The sequence below is a fragment of the Tympanuchus pallidicinctus genome, unplaced genomic scaffold, assembly GCF_026119805.1.
Source record: "Tympanuchus pallidicinctus isolate F22 unplaced genomic scaffold, pur_lepc_1.0 scaffold3, whole genome shotgun sequence".
Taxonomy (NCBI): Eukaryota; Metazoa; Chordata; class Aves; order Galliformes; family Phasianidae; genus Tympanuchus; species Tympanuchus pallidicinctus.
The window spans coordinates 11,421,414-11,437,655 of NW_026294747.1; the positions used below are offsets into that span (position 1 = coordinate 11,421,414).

Consider the following 16,242-nt stretch of genomic DNA (forward strand, 5'->3'; position numbering starts at 1 on the left):
TTGGTCAGCTGTGATCACCAGATCACACAATTGATTGTGCATAAGAACTGTGTTGGTAAAAGTGGTTTCAGGTGAATATCTGCATACAGGCTCCATGTGAACGTGTCATAATGAGCTGCAAGTTGAACCAGTAGTCATGCAGTCTAAAGCTTAAAAATGGTCAGATTTAAAACCAAACAAACAAACAAAAAACAACAACAAACCAGCCTCATCACCTCTTCAGTTTTTGTGGTTTTTACTAGCAAACACCATTTTAAAAAGATACCTTACAAAATGTATCTGTATATACAGTTAAGTACTGCGCCCACTGTGAGGGGACACATACTCTATATTTTATACCACAGTGACCTCTGGTGGTGCCTACAAAGGAAGAACCATGAAGTCACATCTGGATTTTGTGATTACTGTGCATTGATGTGCTATAGAGTGATTTTCAAAAGCCCAAGCTTTTCTATTTTTACAGGGCTGTGCTAAGTATTTCCTGTGGGGCATTACTGTCATTTATAGCAGGGAGGAACTGAACAGAATTGACCTCCACTTTAATATATAAACTGGAACGTTGTTTACAGTTGAGCAGGTAGTCTCCTGTGTGAACTGAACATCACCTCATTTGCCATCATTCCAGGTTGGATTACTGGGTGATTTACATAGATAAGGATCCTATTGGCTGTTCATAGAACCATATTGTTGGCATTTGTAGTCATTTTCTTTTAGTCATATTTATGTAGCTTGTATACAATTGGCATTTAAACACTATTTTGAACCAATGAAGTATCATAGTAAATTCTCAAAAACTTATTCTGACATATACCCATTTGATACCAAAGAATTTACATTAAAATTATAATGCATTTTCCATTTAATTCTGTTGGTTCACTTTAAAATAACAATCTTCATCCATGAGAGTAATATATGTGGATGTCTGCTAAATATAATCGTGAATTTATCCCATTTTTTATTATTCAAGGTAAAACAATGCTGAACTGGACTTTACATTTACCTTTTTTAGTCATAGACTAGGCTTCGTCCTTTAGCAATCGCTTGTCTTTGCTGCAAAGTACTTTGAATGTTTAAAAACACTGTATTACCAATCTGAGGTAGATCAAAGTCTAAGAAAAAGTGCTTGCAGAATATTATTATGTTTGAATTCATGTAGAAGGTCTGTGTCAGTGTTTCAGGTTGGCAGATCCTACTGAGTTGGCAAACATCACGAGTTGACAAGGAGACAACAGTGTCTTCCTTTAGGTAGTACATGGTTCATGTGATTACATCTTCAGATGAGTGATTTTTTTCCTTTCTAGCCTTTGCCTGCTCTGAAAACTTCTCCTATCAGGCATGTATAGCTGCCTGTGAGGTTGCAGAGAGTTGTCAGAATAACGAGGTTGCTGCTTTGGACTCAGACACCTGCTTGGTGTTGACAGAAGGTTGTGTCTGTGCTGGAGGGACCATCCTTCACCGAGCTCACACTGCTGTCTGTATTCCTGAAGAAAAATGTGGTATGTTTTGATGTGATTTTCCTCTTTATTATCTACGAGCTGGGGGTCAGATTCTTCACAATTAATAAATTCATACGTGGCCTGATGTTGTGAAGGTTTTGCATATGTTATTCAGTTGAGGATTCAGGAGTTTTAGTAAATATTGGCTTTACAATTGAGAAAGCATTAAGTGTCCTTCTGACATAGCATTTTGCTTACTTTTCTGAGCTGGAAGATGCTCTTCAAAATGGTTGTTTTTGGCTTATGCACTCCATTATTGGAAGTATGTCAGTTCTAGCCCTCTTTTGCCAAGGAATCCAACTACTGATATTAAGTGGCAATCAGAAGCTTTGTAACGGTTAATTATATGGTTTGAATTATTTATGTCTTTTGTTCTTTTTGTGGTCATTTTTATTTATTCTCATTACAATTCTACTTGAAGACACCATATTGTGGACAAATACTTAACACAAATCTTAAAGATGCCATTTATTATAAATAAAATTGCACAAAGCCCTGTAATTAATAATAGCTTTGGAAATAAAAAGGAATTACTTCAATTTTCTGTTGTCCTCATTGTCTAGCTTGTACAGACAGCTCAGGAGCACCTCATGCAATAGGTGACATCTGGAAAACGTCTTTGAGTGGATGCTGCATGGAAAAATGTGTTGACACTGAGACTATTATTCCAGTGGAGTACGACTGTTCCGATAGCCACAATTTTGACTGCCAGAGATTTGCAGAAGTGGTCTTGCTTGTTCCTGGTGATCAGGCATGTTGTCCTCAGAAGACCTGTAGTGAGTATTCTTTAATGGTTACGATTAGATTACAATTGTTCTTAGACAACAAAAGGACGGGGCCCTGGGCAGCCTGGTCTGGTATTAAATGTGGAGGCTGGTGGCTGTGCATGCGGCAGGGGGGTTGGAGCTTCATGATCTTTGAGGTCCCATCCAACCCAAGCTATTCTATGATTATGATGCTCACTGAAATACATGGATAATCTTTCCTGTGGTTTGTTGTCATGTTACCTTATTTTTGAAGTGAATGGTAATTATCTGAATTCATAAGTTGTGAAGAAAACTGTGAAAACTTTCTATCACTGACTCAGAATCTAGTGGGATTTATCAGAGAGGTAGGAGGAGGGGGCACATTTTAAAAGGAGTTACATAGCTCTGTGATTATTTGGTAAGCATTTATTTATCTCAGCAGTACAGTCTAGTGATACACTTTTAACATCCAAATACAAATCAGTGATGTAAGTAATGACTAGGAAAAAAAAAGATCAGATGTTTGTGTATGTGCTTTACAAATTTAGCAGTAAAAAAAGGATATAAAAGCTTTTATTCATAATTAGGTTAGAAAATTCATCTTGAAAACAAGTTGCAAAGGGTTTTACTCTTTTTGCCATCCGGGTTGATATAGTTATCATGAATTTTCCACTGGAATTGCAATTTTTAAGTGGAGTTTCCAAGACAACTCAACTGTAGCTTGATTTTTGCCTTAAGACAGTGAGGCTAGACAATTCTGAACATAATCTGAGGGGTTTTTGCTAATTTGTTGTGGTTTCTCAGAGATTTGTGTTATCAGACTGCAAATACTGCTTGCCACTACTCCATTTATAAATGCATAAAGTAATTTAGATGTTTTTTTTCTTTCCTTTTATGAAATAGTTTGTAATCAGAGCCTATGTGAACCCCTAATCCCAGAGTGTAATGGCTTGGAAAAACTGGTCACTTACTACAATGAAGAATCCTGTTGTCCCAACTATGTTTGCGGTAGGTGACAGTAAACTAAACAGATCAACTTATAAGCAAAAATTAACTTAGTATAGAAACCATTTTTAAAATGTCAGCTTACAAAGTTTTCTTTCATCTAAAAACTCATGGTTGGAACACGCCTCAGTGCAGACATAACGGAGTCCTGTGTTCAAGGATCAGGCGAGAATGTGTGCGTCACTCTGTCACAGAAAGTTCTGTAGTACTTCAGTTCTCTCATTTCTTACTGATGCAGCAATACAAAACGGGAATGATGTACATAAATAATTAAATCTGTTGTGCTTGTTTCAGAATGTGATCCAGCAAAATGTGAACCAATGGAGCACATGCCAAGCTGTCAAGAGGATCAAACACTTATTGCTGCTCGGGTGGAGAGTACATGCTGCATATCCTATATATGTGGTATGGAATCTTGGCTGGTTGAATCTCTAAGAGTTTTAATGCATGCGATGATATCTGCTAAAACTTAGCAGTTAAGATTACTCGAACTTTCTTGAGCTCTCCCAGCATAGTAAGGCTTGAAAGTGGTTAAAGAAAAGAGCATTAAGTTATAGGACATAGGTAATGACAATTACCATCAAGTGTCGTAAAAGTGGCTTTGTGTAGCTGAGTAGTACTTTTAGGTCAAGTAGAAGATTAATGATGTACTACGTGAATGAAATATCTGCCTTTGATCTTGGCCTTTGAGAGACTGACCATGCATTGTATGCGACTGTGGTAGTTTGATTGTTTTCCCTAAAGAAAGACTGAAATTATATATGCTCTGGCTCTCTGTATCCCGTTGTTGTATCATCTATGGCCTATTTTAACTTGATGGTAAATATCCAATATAAAAGTATTATGCAAATTTGTTCAATTTTCTTGGGATTTGGTCCTTACTAACTTAATATAGTAATAAAATGGCACTTTTGGTATCAGTTTAGGAGTTCTATTTGCTATCAAGTAGTTGTTTTCTTTATGATATTAAGTTTATAATTATATATCCCATATGTTTCTCTTGAATGGGTTCTGTTTTTGAACATAGAATTCTGTCAATCACAGACTGATTCATCTTGATTAGCATTTCTGTGTGCAAAATTTGAACCTTAAAAGAGAACAAAAGAAGTCTGAAATAAACTTCTGTCATTTGCAGTATTTAGGAAGCACTCTGAACGTGTTACAGTAGTGTTCTACCTTTGACTCTTGTTTATCCATGTAATATCCTTCTGTTTCTTTTTTTGATATAAGGAATCTTTGAACTGGTATTTGCACAGAATATATCTGCTGTGATTTTGCCGTGTGTTTAAGTGGGAGGATAAAACCGGGATCACTTTTAATTGCCTTTAATTGAGGATCAAAGATACTGTATTTGTAGCAGAGGAAGCATTCCTGAAAATAGGTCTTGATTGGAGAGAAAAACAAAAAGCATGGAGAGAAAGTCCTGTTCATTATGATCTGACACAGTTTACTATATTCTTTTTTTTTTTTTTTTAAGCAGATGACAAAGAAAAGGCAAGCTGCACTGAAAATTAGCATCTTCTGTATGGGAGGAACAACTTTACAGTACATCTGCTCTTTTTAATGTGTCTGTGAGGAACTTAATGGGAGTGTGTTTCTAGGCAGTGATAAAATTTCTTCCTGTGTTTTAGATTTAATTTTTTTTTTTTTTCTAGCATGTGGGGCTTGCTCTGATAAAATACCCAAATGTCAAGAAGGAGAAGTTCTTATTGTGGATGACAACACTACAGAAAGGTGTTGCCCTACCTACCAGTGTAGTAAGTTTGACTTGATTTTGTTATTTTAGGTAATAGGGAACATGGCAAATTTTGTAGAGTGGATGTTCAGTGCAAAAAAAAAAAAAAAAGGTAGATTAGAGATACAGCTTCACTGTGCATATGAGCAAGCAATCATCTGCTTACTCTTTTAAAACTTCACGTGTCTGAAGCATAATCTGAACATCTGTATCATGGAGGCAAACTTCATACCCCAAATTCTGGAAATATTTAATTTTGGCTTATTTTATTAAATATTTATTTGGCTGTGTTGAATATTCGCTTAGGATAGCTGTGTTCCACACTACTGATGGCTAACACATTTCAATCATCAGTCTATTCAACTAACGTGTTTTCTAAAGGTTTCATTAAATAAACCATTTAGTCTCTCTTGATTCATATTTCTGCTCATCAAAATATGACATCCTTGTTTTTACTGGACTTTCTTTTCTTTAATTTTAGTTTGTGAAATACATCGTTGTCCTGAATTCAAATGCATGCTAGGCATGTCTTTGGTGGAGGTATGGAGCCCAGAGAAGTGCTGCCCCTTTCGGACATGTGGTAAAATGACTAATTTTCATTTTAGTTGACAATAAAACACAATAAAACACAAGAGCTTTGGCAACTTGTATTTAAGTCTAAGACTTTATTAAATACATGAGCCAATGATGATGCGATATGCATACAAGCCAGTTCTATAAGGGTGACTTATTCATGAACAGGTGAGATTGTAAATCATCTCATGGTGAAGAGCTTGAATCTGCCTGGTTTGGTTTTTTTCTTGCTTCATGAGGATGACAGCATACTGTAGAATTTGTCCATCCAAAATGGGTGACTTCCTACTTTGGCATTTTCTTAACAGTTAGTAATTTATTTATGGCTCAAAAAAAAGGGTGAAGTGTCTATGGGTCAGGAATTTGCCAGTTTACAAGGGTGGCAGAACAACTGTTTATTATGCACTAGACACAATTCTCCATTGCTTTGTGTTGTTTATGAGGACTGTCAACACTGCAAGGAAGCAAGAAGCTGTAATGATCATATTTTTATCAATATATTCCGACAGACTGTAGGTGATAAAGCACTGCAATTTTTTCTAAATGGGTAAAGGTGGTCACAGAAGCTGGAATTCGTTTTTATGGTGGATTAGCAACCGGGCATAATTCTGGACTCCCCAAGTTATGTATTTCAAATAGCTGCAAAGCTTCTTCAGTGATGACTCAAAAATGTGGAGCTTCTTTTTTCTTTGATGCTCTGTTTAGAAGAAATGGTATATAGATTTTTTTTTAACCATTGTTTCTGTAATTGTGTTTTGTTTTAGAATGCTCATGTGAAACGATCCCCAAACCTCAATGCAAACTGGTATGGAATCTATCTTTCCTGTCAGAATTCTTTTATAATTTTCTCATGGAATCAATCAGTATTTTGTTAAAAGTTAAATGTGGAATGCTGTGTCATTCTCTTTTATTGAAATTGTTTTACTAGAAACTAGATCACTTTTTAAGAAGCCAGATTTAAATGTCCTGCAGAATAAAATGACTGTATGACACTGATATTTCTTCAGACTTTTTATTGCCTGTGGCCCCTGAGTATTCATGGAATGGAACTACTTTCATGCTTTTGAAGACATAATTTTGTTCTTCAGTTATCGTACAGTGCATCAGTGTTTTGTTAATCCTATTTGTCATAGTGACAAATAGTCAAGTCAATATGTGCTTATCTGTAGCATGTACTCAAATCATTGACTCACCACAGTGTTTTTTAAGTTGTATTCCACTGTGACTTGTTCTGCACTACAGAAGTGCTTATTAGCATTATTGGGTTAGGTTCTCAGTCAATATCAGATATTTTATCCAGAAAACAATGCTGCAAAGGGAATAATTAATGAAAAATCTAATTGGAAACTCTCTGGATACTGTACTTAGATTTTCTTCAGGGTTTCTAGTTAGTTAACTTCAAAAGGCTTTGCAAATGATGTTGTTGTTAGTACTTCCATCTTACAGATGAAGAAGCTTAGGCACAAGATATTACAAGGTGTTAGGAAAGTCTTGATTTTCATCTATGTAAACCAGTAAAAAGTACAGCCATACAAGCGTAATACTACTTGTGTCTGTTAAGTCAATCCATGCAAAAATAAACTCCATATTGCTTGGAGAGTTCTGTATAAAGACAAGCTACTGCATTTCTTTTTTTTTTTTTGTCTTAAATGTTTCCTGTACTGACACCGATAACGGCTCCTACTTTTCAGATGTAAAACAAAAATAACAAATATAGTATTTACTCTTCGTTACTAAATTAAATATCACTGTGGAAGAGCAAAGTAAATTCTAAAGTAGTTACTGGGCATCAAGAGATACTGCTACTTGAATCCCAGAGGAAAGATGTCTAAAGTAAAAAGATACAGATGAGCAAACTCCACTTCTCTTTTTTCTGCTTTTATATCCACAGGGACAGAAACTTCAGATAGATGAACAATTTCAGAACAGTTCAGAAAATATATGTAACTGTGTTAAATACAAATGTGGTAAGTCCAGAAATAATCTAATTCAAAGAAATACCCTTTCAAGTGTAAAATAAAATTAGTAGTTGTAATTTGGATGTTTCAGCTTTGCGCATGGTACATAGGAGGAAAGAATTGACTGACATAATTCACAAATAGCAGGAAAGGGCAAGAGAATAGGATCACTCACTAAATACTTGGTTGATTATAGCCTATCCTTGGATTCTGTTAGTTCCTGAAGCAAAGTCTGTGCACAGAAATAGTAGACAGAATTTGGGAAATGTTGGGTGGTGTTCACTGAGCAGGCTGTGCATTAATGAGCTGGATGGAGAACTCCAGCAAGAGACTAAAATCCATACTTGATGTCTAGGATTAGCCCCATTAGCCCATTTTGAGGTTACTCAGGAACTGGTTAGATACGCTTACGTGTTTTATGTGAACAAGGAGCTGGTATTCAGTGCCATGCAGAGCTCGTCTTGGAGCATGCCCAGTAGTGCCAGAGAAAACTAATTCTGTGGGGCACGCAGCTGGCTGACAGTTGAGACTATCTTTGCATAGATTTCTGCAACAAAGATACATACTTCTGAGCTAATTGTGCTCTATTCCCTCCATAATCAGTGGGGAGAAATAGGCATTTACCAGGCACAATTCTTCTTACCATAAAGTAGAATTAAAGCCAGTTGAAGTCTCCACTGTCAATTTTGTGGTGCTGCTGATAAAATGTTAAATTCATGAGGAATTATGTTTGAAGTAATTTGGCAACTGTAATGAAACATTAGGCTATTATTATTAGCAGTTTATATTTGAAAATCTCTCCCATAATTCTTGAAGAGGTAGCTTTTTCCATGCCTATTTTACTCTTTGAAGCATTTTTATTTAATGTTTTGGATACCAAGGTAATTGTACTGAGTTTGTTGGTGTTTTTTTTTTTTTATTTTTTTCTGTGTGTGCTTTTTTTCTTGCAGTGAGAGACAAAGTTTGCCTGAGTAATGAGAGAGGTGTGCTGCTGCCTGGACAGACAATTGTGGAACACAGTCTAGATGGCATTTGCCATATTTCTTACTGTACAAATGTGATTGATCCTTCCACTAAGTACTACAGAATAAACACTTCTTCAGTAGCCTGTGCTGTCAAGTGCAAAGCTGTAAGAAATTCAGATTCTAGACGTGTATATTGTGACTGGTGTTTTTAATTACTATTTTTTCTTGAGTAGAGTGTAGTCATGAGAACAAGATGGAAAAAGTAACTGTGAGACCCCTCTCCTTCTCCCCCTAGTGATTTACTACCTATCTTGGATAGAAGTTTTCTGAAATCTCTCTCCCTCCACTGTTTTCCCAGAATATAATCTGTTTATGCTGTCTTTGTTTCTGCATGTTGAATGTCATAAATTCATGAAGTGTTTTGTTACGTGGTCTCTCTCCTCTCTATTTACTCTCTCCCTAAATTACCCATTTTGATGAATAATAAGTACCATAAATGGATAAAATACCAGGTGCCTGGCTGGAGCACAGAACAGATACAATTAAGTCATTAATAACTATACTATTGCTCCTCTTTAGAAAGACAAGAGGGCTTTATTTGATCTTAATTTTCTTAAAACTGCAATTGTATTTAGGGAGAGTTGAGCACTAGCCCTGTGGAGAGATGGCTTGAAGGTTTGGACAGATTTATTCTCACTGAGAATAAAGAAGGTGACAAGCTCTGTTACCATCTCATGCATTTGAACGAGCTGCTGCAGAGACCAAATGCTCAGCAGGGTCCCAGACAGAGTAGCAGTGGACTAAGGGACTAATACCATACTGCCTCTGTGAATCTTCAGCTTTAGCTGTGTTGTGCTGGCACAAATTGCCAGATATGGCAGCCATTAGGTCAGTAAGAACTGAGAAGAGAATAATCAGAAGAATTTTAAATGCGATGAAAACAGCTACATTAAATTTGGAAATTGGTAGTTTTTTTACAAACCATGATACATAACCATGGGAATATTATATGGATTACTTTTCAAATTATGTTTTTGTTTGTTATCTAATGTGTAAAAAAGTTAAAATTTCAATGGTTGTTGATGTAAGTTGTCAGACTAACATTTAAAAATTATAGAAAGACTAGTTAATTCTATGAGCTGGATCTTCTTCTCATTTTAGTTAGCATCAATGGTATTTCATATTTTATAAAAGGTTCCTGAACATACAGAGCATACAAGCACAAACTGTGTGCTTTGAAAGTTATTTTAAAACTGTCTCTAAAATAAAATACCCCTAAGAAATCTGCCCATTACTTTAATAAAATGTCAGGTTACTCAGTAGTTTCATACAAGGAATAATCTGTTTATATTGGCAGAACCAAGTCTATCAACCTCCAAAGGATTTAACAACTTGCTGTGGTAGCTGTAAGAACATATCATGTCTCCACACTTTCAACAATGGCACAGTTTCCAATTTTAAGGTAAGTTTATAAATCCCTCAAAGTATTCAGAAGTAAAGAAAAAAAAAACAGATAATACTATACACACATTCCCAAATAAACTGTGCAAAGAAGAGATACTTTTGGCTAAATACTAGGAATAATTTTGCATTTACTCAACATTATTTTTTGGAGTGTCAATCATATAGCTGTCTACAAGGATTAAGGAATTTTGATACTTATTAATTATTATTATTTATAATTATATATATTATATATATAATTAATTTTTATTATTGGAGAATAATAGCTTGACTATTTTAGAATCTCCTTACATGATCTAATAGACTTTAAAAGAACTTTAAGGTGCATCCAAATCATATTTTGCTCCATTACTTTTGTTTCAGACAAAGTTTTACTCAGTGGAATTGTATAATAAATATTTGTAGTACTGTTTTTTCTGAGTTGCTGAGTATAGATTTTGTCTTAACATTTTTAACAGCCTGGTACTACTTGGATTTCAAACTGCATGAGGTATGAATGCATAAACACAGCAATAGGATCAGTTCTGGTTGCATCTTCAGTTGGCTGCCCACCCTTTAATGAAACCGAATGTGTAAAGGTCAGTGCTTAATACGTTGCTTACATTCCACCTATGATTCATGATTTCATGAAAAGATTAACAATGACAAAGGACTGTCTGATCTCAAGAAGGGAGACATTCGTAAGTTCTTGCAATGCCTGGAGTTTTGTCCAGATATTTGAAGATGAAAAACTCTAACTGTACACGTATAGCATGCCACCAGACTCCCCATTTACACAGCTGGAGATGCTGCATTCTCAGAAGGTATTTTCACTTCTCCTGGAGGTTTGTAACATCAAACTAGTTTTTCATGCAGCTGTCTGAACTTGGATGATTTTCTGGGTTAAATAACTTTATAACTGACTTCATCTGTAGCGATTTATTATGGTGGTAAGGAACGTTGAAGAACAGGAAAGATCTCATTATCATTATCATTAAAATTTTCAACATTCAGACATAAGGCTTTTGGGACTAGATTTGCAGGGGAAGCAACAGTTCTTTTAATTCGTGATATTATTTTGGACTAAGTGCCAGCAAATGTATGCAGGGAACAACTCCATTTCACTCGAATTCTACATCTACATGGTACACAAGCAGGGAGCAGTCCTAGAATAACTAGGTGGTTATAGTTCTTTGTTACTGATAACAATGGATTGGTTCTTCAGAGAGAATCTTTTGCCCATGCAAGGTTATAAAAATATATTTGTATTAAATTTGTAAATTTCTATTAAATGTAAATTTGTAGAGCTTTCCTAATAAAGACTTTCCTAATAGCGAAGACATGCAGATATATGTGAACAAATGTTTGAAAAAATTGACTTTTTTTTTCCCTGTCATCTTTCTTGATCAGGTTGGAGGCTATGTTGTACCATTCCTGGAAGGATGTTGCAAAACATGTAAGTGATTAATGAAGCTCACAAATTTCCACTTATTGAGACTCACCAGACTGTCTGATCTGTTGTTACTTTAGAAATATGTTTGATTCCTTACTGCCTGGAAGCTTGATTCTGATCTCAAAAGATGTCCTCTTCTCAATCACGTTTATGTGAACACTAATTAAGCTAGTGCAATTAAACCAGAAAAAAAGTGGTTTAGCACTGAAGGATTTACTCCAGTGACACACACTCTGGCTAGCCAAGTCTCTAACCTTGGTATCTTGAGTGCTTTCTTCTTCTCATGTAAAACTCTTAAAAATAATTTTTTTTATTTATTATTATTTTTATTTTTATTATATATTTTTTATTTATTATTATTTATATATTATTAATATACTGCCTCTAATGCTACTATAATTTGGAATGTGCCTTAAAAAAATGCTTCAGCTACACTCACATCTTCATATCTGGCTAAAAAAAAAAAAAGAATTTATCCATGCTGTTTGTAAGTTAACACTGTAAATACTTAATTAATTGTCATGTAGTCTTGGATTCTGTTAATAGACACATTTCAAAAGCTTTCAAGCAACGTCTTTTAAAATAACTTAGAAAAAAAAACAACCACCCTTACCTGATACCAAGGTCTGTTTTTATGTCTATGAGAGCTAGTAAAGGGGTTCTGGAAAAAGTAAAATAATTCTTTACAGAATGTTTTCTAAATTTCATAATTCTCAACTACAAATCATGGCCTAAGTACCCTTTTTCTTCATGTCCTGGTACATAAATATACGTAACTGGGGCTCATGCAGTCAATGAGCCCAACACCTAACCTGTAGAAATTACGTTCTAATTCTTGAAGTTGACCACCTTAAAAGCAGTGTAAAAGGAGATTTGTGTTACTGGACAGTATTACGTTATCTTTTTAAAAAGTACAAAATTCTTATTCTATTTGCGTAAGTGGGTAGAACACTGACCTAAGAGCTAAGGATAGGAGATAAACTGTAGGAGAGAGTTGGAGAAGTGTGCAAGTATTTCCTACTGGTTGGGGTAGGACTTGATCGTGACTACCAGCTATGACATTCAGAGTTACTGCAGTGAGGTACATGTTGTCAGTCAGGACACACTTCTTCATTTCATTTATTACGTATTACGCGCTGTGGTACAGAGCTTCTTGAAATTGTAGATTGCTTTTTTTTCTGCTCCCAATCACCGTAAGGTAATAGTACTACATCTTCATGATTGAAGATGAAAGATTCATCTTTCATTGTAATGGACCTGTGCTTTAAGCGCTTGTTCCCAGTTCTTTAGCTGACTCTCGATTGGCTCTTTGAGATCAGTTCTTTGACATTATCTGACATTACTGTTCAATGCGTTACTAGCCAGACAATTTCTGTACAAAACTTATTAACACAGCTAAAACTCTATTAAGCTGATTCTGATTTTCAGCAAGGCAGAAGATACTACTAATATATTTAGGAGGGATCATAACCACACTCTTATTTATTTAAGACAAATTAAACTTTTTAATGTAGGCAGAATAGAAAATTAGTGGTTAATATAAAATTAGCCACTTCAAAATAGCCACTGACTTTGGAGATTTGCTTTCACAAGTATATTCATGTTATTGATTTCACAGCTGTTTATAGATAGCATAGCCGGTGAATCATGTAGTTAAGTTTGACTCAGAACAAATCTGGCATGAGAGCTATCAGTCAATTGTTATTGTGTGAGACACTTTATGAGAAGGGTTATCAGTATACCATTTTCTTTTGAAATACTTTATGATTAGAAATCGTTGTGATGTTTGCTTTCATTTTAAAAAATGAAGTCCTCTCTGTAAGCCTCAAGAGTTCCACAAAAATCCAAAGAGTTTTTTTTTACCAACACAGCTAGAAAAAAAAATACTGTTTCTTTCTCGCAGTCCCAGAGAGCAACTTAAATCTGGGATACTAGATAGTCTTACTTATACTGACATAGATCAGAAATAACTTTTTTTAAGGTATCTGGGCTTGAACCAGTTAAACAAATAATAGTAGAGCCACGATGTAATGCAGCATTCTTAGCAGTATGTTTGAATTGTTCCTGGCTTTGACATTATGCATTGCAAATAGTACACAGACTTTTAAAAGTTGAATTCCTTTCTCAACTATGTTGAAATCTAATAGCTTCAAAGTGTTTCATATTGATAGGGAATCCTTTGTAACATATAAGCTGTTCAACGTGTAATATTCTTACCAGGTTCTTCCGTGTCAATGCTCCTCCCATTCCCTGTTAGCCCAGTCACTCCTACAGCCTATGCTAGCTGTAATAAAGGTACATTTTCCTGAAATTAGTAGAATCAACCCAAACAGCATCATTGTTGATTTCCAACAATGTACTCCCTGATAGGAGCATCAGGCCTTATGTCATCCGGTTATACCAAAAGCTGCAGTGTAGTAGAGCTGCTTATGGTTCAGAATGGCTCACGTTGTGGTTTGGTTCTGTTTTTCATTTTGCACTGCGTGGGCAGTGCATTGTTGTTAGCCAACAATATACTGTTGGTAGTAAGCACTCGCATAGTCTTTAGCTTGCTGCATGTGTAAATTACTGTCTTTGAAAAACTTATGCTGATTCCATTATGTGTATGGTGCTGTAGAACATAGACACTAATGGCTTTGCTTGTTAAAGTTAATTGAATAAATAACTTTTTTGCATATGCTGTTTCATATAGCTTTGCCTACAGTGGCATATTTAGTAGAAGCAGCTCATTTCTTTCCCTGCTGTAGTAGGGGGAGCTTACTGAAAATAGCAAGCCTGTGCTTACTCCATGAAAACTGGAGATTTTATTTGTTGTGTTTAATAGAGGATGATAACTTCTAGAGTTGTAAATGGTATGAATGCGGTTAGCTTGGCATTTATTTTGCGAAAACATCTCTCTGTATTTCTGTAAGAAAAACAGTGTTGACTGTAATTTTGTACGTTGCTGAGTGACACATTTTTCATTAAACTGCGCTCCTGATTCTAGGAATACTCCATTGAAGTCTGTATTACTCCTTTAAATTGACATCACTTTAAATGACAGAGCTGTTGAATCAACTCAACATGAAAAAGAAATTCATTAACACAACCCATACAAGAAAATTTTCACGTGTTTTGAAAGGCTCTTCAGAGAAGAGCATTCCATAGTCAGAGCTCATTAAAAGCCACTGGACATTAAAATACATACATGGAAATACTTTATATATTTATTTCTATGTGAAATGTGATGCAGTTTTGCTGTAGCCCAGATGAAGTCATAGCCACAGCTTCACTGATTTCTGCATCCTACACACCATGCGTAATGCAAGAGAAGAAAGTACATGAAAAAGACTGAGAAACGTAAAACAATGGTGAGTTTTTTATATTCAAAAGTATTTTTTTCTTCTTTTCTCAATTTCTTTTTTTACCTAAGGAAATATAATTCAATAATAGTTGAGCCACTAGCAGCTATTTCTGATTGTAGATGTTAATTTCCTCCCAGGAAAGTTCATTGCTGTCCTTTCTTTCAGATTCTAGAAACTTATGCTATGCCTAGAACCAGTAGCAGGTCCTCAAGTCCTTATGTTGTTTGCAAAGTGGAGAGAAAAAAAAGAAAAAAAAAAAAAAAAAAAAAAAAAAAACCCAAAAATTCACAAAAAATATTTCTCTTTTGGAAGCAGTTTAACCTGATTTGACAGTGATTAAAGCAGGAAACTGGACATTGGGCATGAAGATGCAATAAAACTCTGTCACACTTTAGTATTAGACAGTGGTAAAACCAATGAGTCTTTAATTGCCCTGGCTTTTCTGAAGCTAACACCTTTGGTTTGCTTAGCTGAAAGAAAATGCAGTTTTCTAAGTAGAGAGATGTGGGAGTGCATCATGTGTGTAAAATATGTTAAACTGCAGTGGAAGCTTTTATAGTGGAATGAACTATTTGTTTTTCTTGCAGATCTTCAGTGTGATGTGATTTCTTCAACACAGAGAGGATCACCTTGAGAAAATACTGTGCTTTCTGATTTCAGACAACTGAATTCTAAACTGAACTTCGTTGCTTTTCTTCAAAATGCCCAGGATTCTCTCCTTAAGTCAAGTTTAATTGCTTTTATTTCATTTCTTAATATCTTTTGTTATTTCATCACATACTTTGTAAACACTTTCGTGAGATAAAATGTGATCAGAATGCAAATGAAAATGTAAATAAAATATTTAATTTATTCATCTATGTTCTTTTTCTTATTAAAAAAAAAATATACAGAATCCGCTCCCTCTGCTGAGCCCTAATTACTTTCAGATCCTGGTGTTGTGTTCATTTTAAAGTTTATTTACATCACTGGAATTTGGTTATTACTATTAAGGTTTGATTTATTTAATAGAAAATGCAGTTTATGCATCTTGAAAAAGCCATTTCACATGAGTAATTGATCAGTTTTACAAAATGTTGTGAAAGACAGCATAGACTTACTCTGTAAAAGGATTCTGAATGAAGAATAAAACTTTCAGAGATACAAGATAATGGAGACACAAGGAGATGTATTTTAATGAGTGAACTAGAATGTTTTAAAAGCAGTGACTTCAATGCAAAGTACAGCTAATGTCACAAGAACTTTTGTAGAGATGTATGGGGTATATTCTTTGCCTCTTAACACCATAACACATTCGGGAATGTTCTCATCTCTGAAATGTTAAGAAGTTTGAGCTCATATTTTTTTCAATCAATGCCCATTTTGCAGGTAAGGAAGATGGAAAATTCTGTAAAAAGGTGACTGTTAGGATGACTATCCGCAAGAATGACTGCAGGAGTAACACACCAGTAAGTAAATAACTATTAAAATTTCTTTGATAATAAGAAAAATAGGGTGAAAGGAAACAAAAATCTCAAGGTGCTA

At 35.0% G+C, this 16,242-nt stretch overlaps 1 protein-coding gene across 3 annotated transcripts in view; it reads left to right on the forward strand.

The window, feature by feature from the left end:
• The window catches only part of OTOG (otogelin), a 93,189-nt gene that overhangs the window by 74,104 nt on the left and 2,843 nt on the right, over positions 1-16,242 (forward strand). For 2 of the 3 annotated variants that reach the window (XM_052695212.1, XM_052695214.1), the window contains 13 exons: positions 1,302-1,496; positions 2,060-2,272; positions 3,146-3,250; positions 3,542-3,652; positions 4,903-5,004; positions 5,464-5,562; positions 6,320-6,360; positions 7,447-7,522; positions 8,464-8,642; positions 9,836-9,940; positions 10,401-10,520; positions 11,332-11,377; positions 16,087-16,166. In XM_052695212.1, the coding sequence (XP_052551172.1) occupies positions 1,302-1,496; positions 2,060-2,272; positions 3,146-3,250; positions 3,542-3,652; positions 4,903-5,004; positions 5,464-5,562; positions 6,320-6,360; positions 7,447-7,522; positions 8,464-8,642; positions 9,836-9,940; positions 10,401-10,520; positions 11,332-11,377; positions 16,087-16,166 (1,472 nt within the window). Of the gene's footprint in view, positions 1-1,301; positions 1,497-2,059; positions 2,273-3,145; positions 3,251-3,541; positions 3,653-4,902; positions 5,005-5,463; positions 5,563-6,319; positions 6,361-7,446; positions 7,523-8,463; positions 8,643-9,835; positions 9,941-10,400; positions 10,521-11,331; positions 11,378-15,305; positions 15,513-16,086; positions 16,167-16,242 lie in introns of those variants that run through there. The other variant, XM_052695213.1, reaches the window with a different exon arrangement.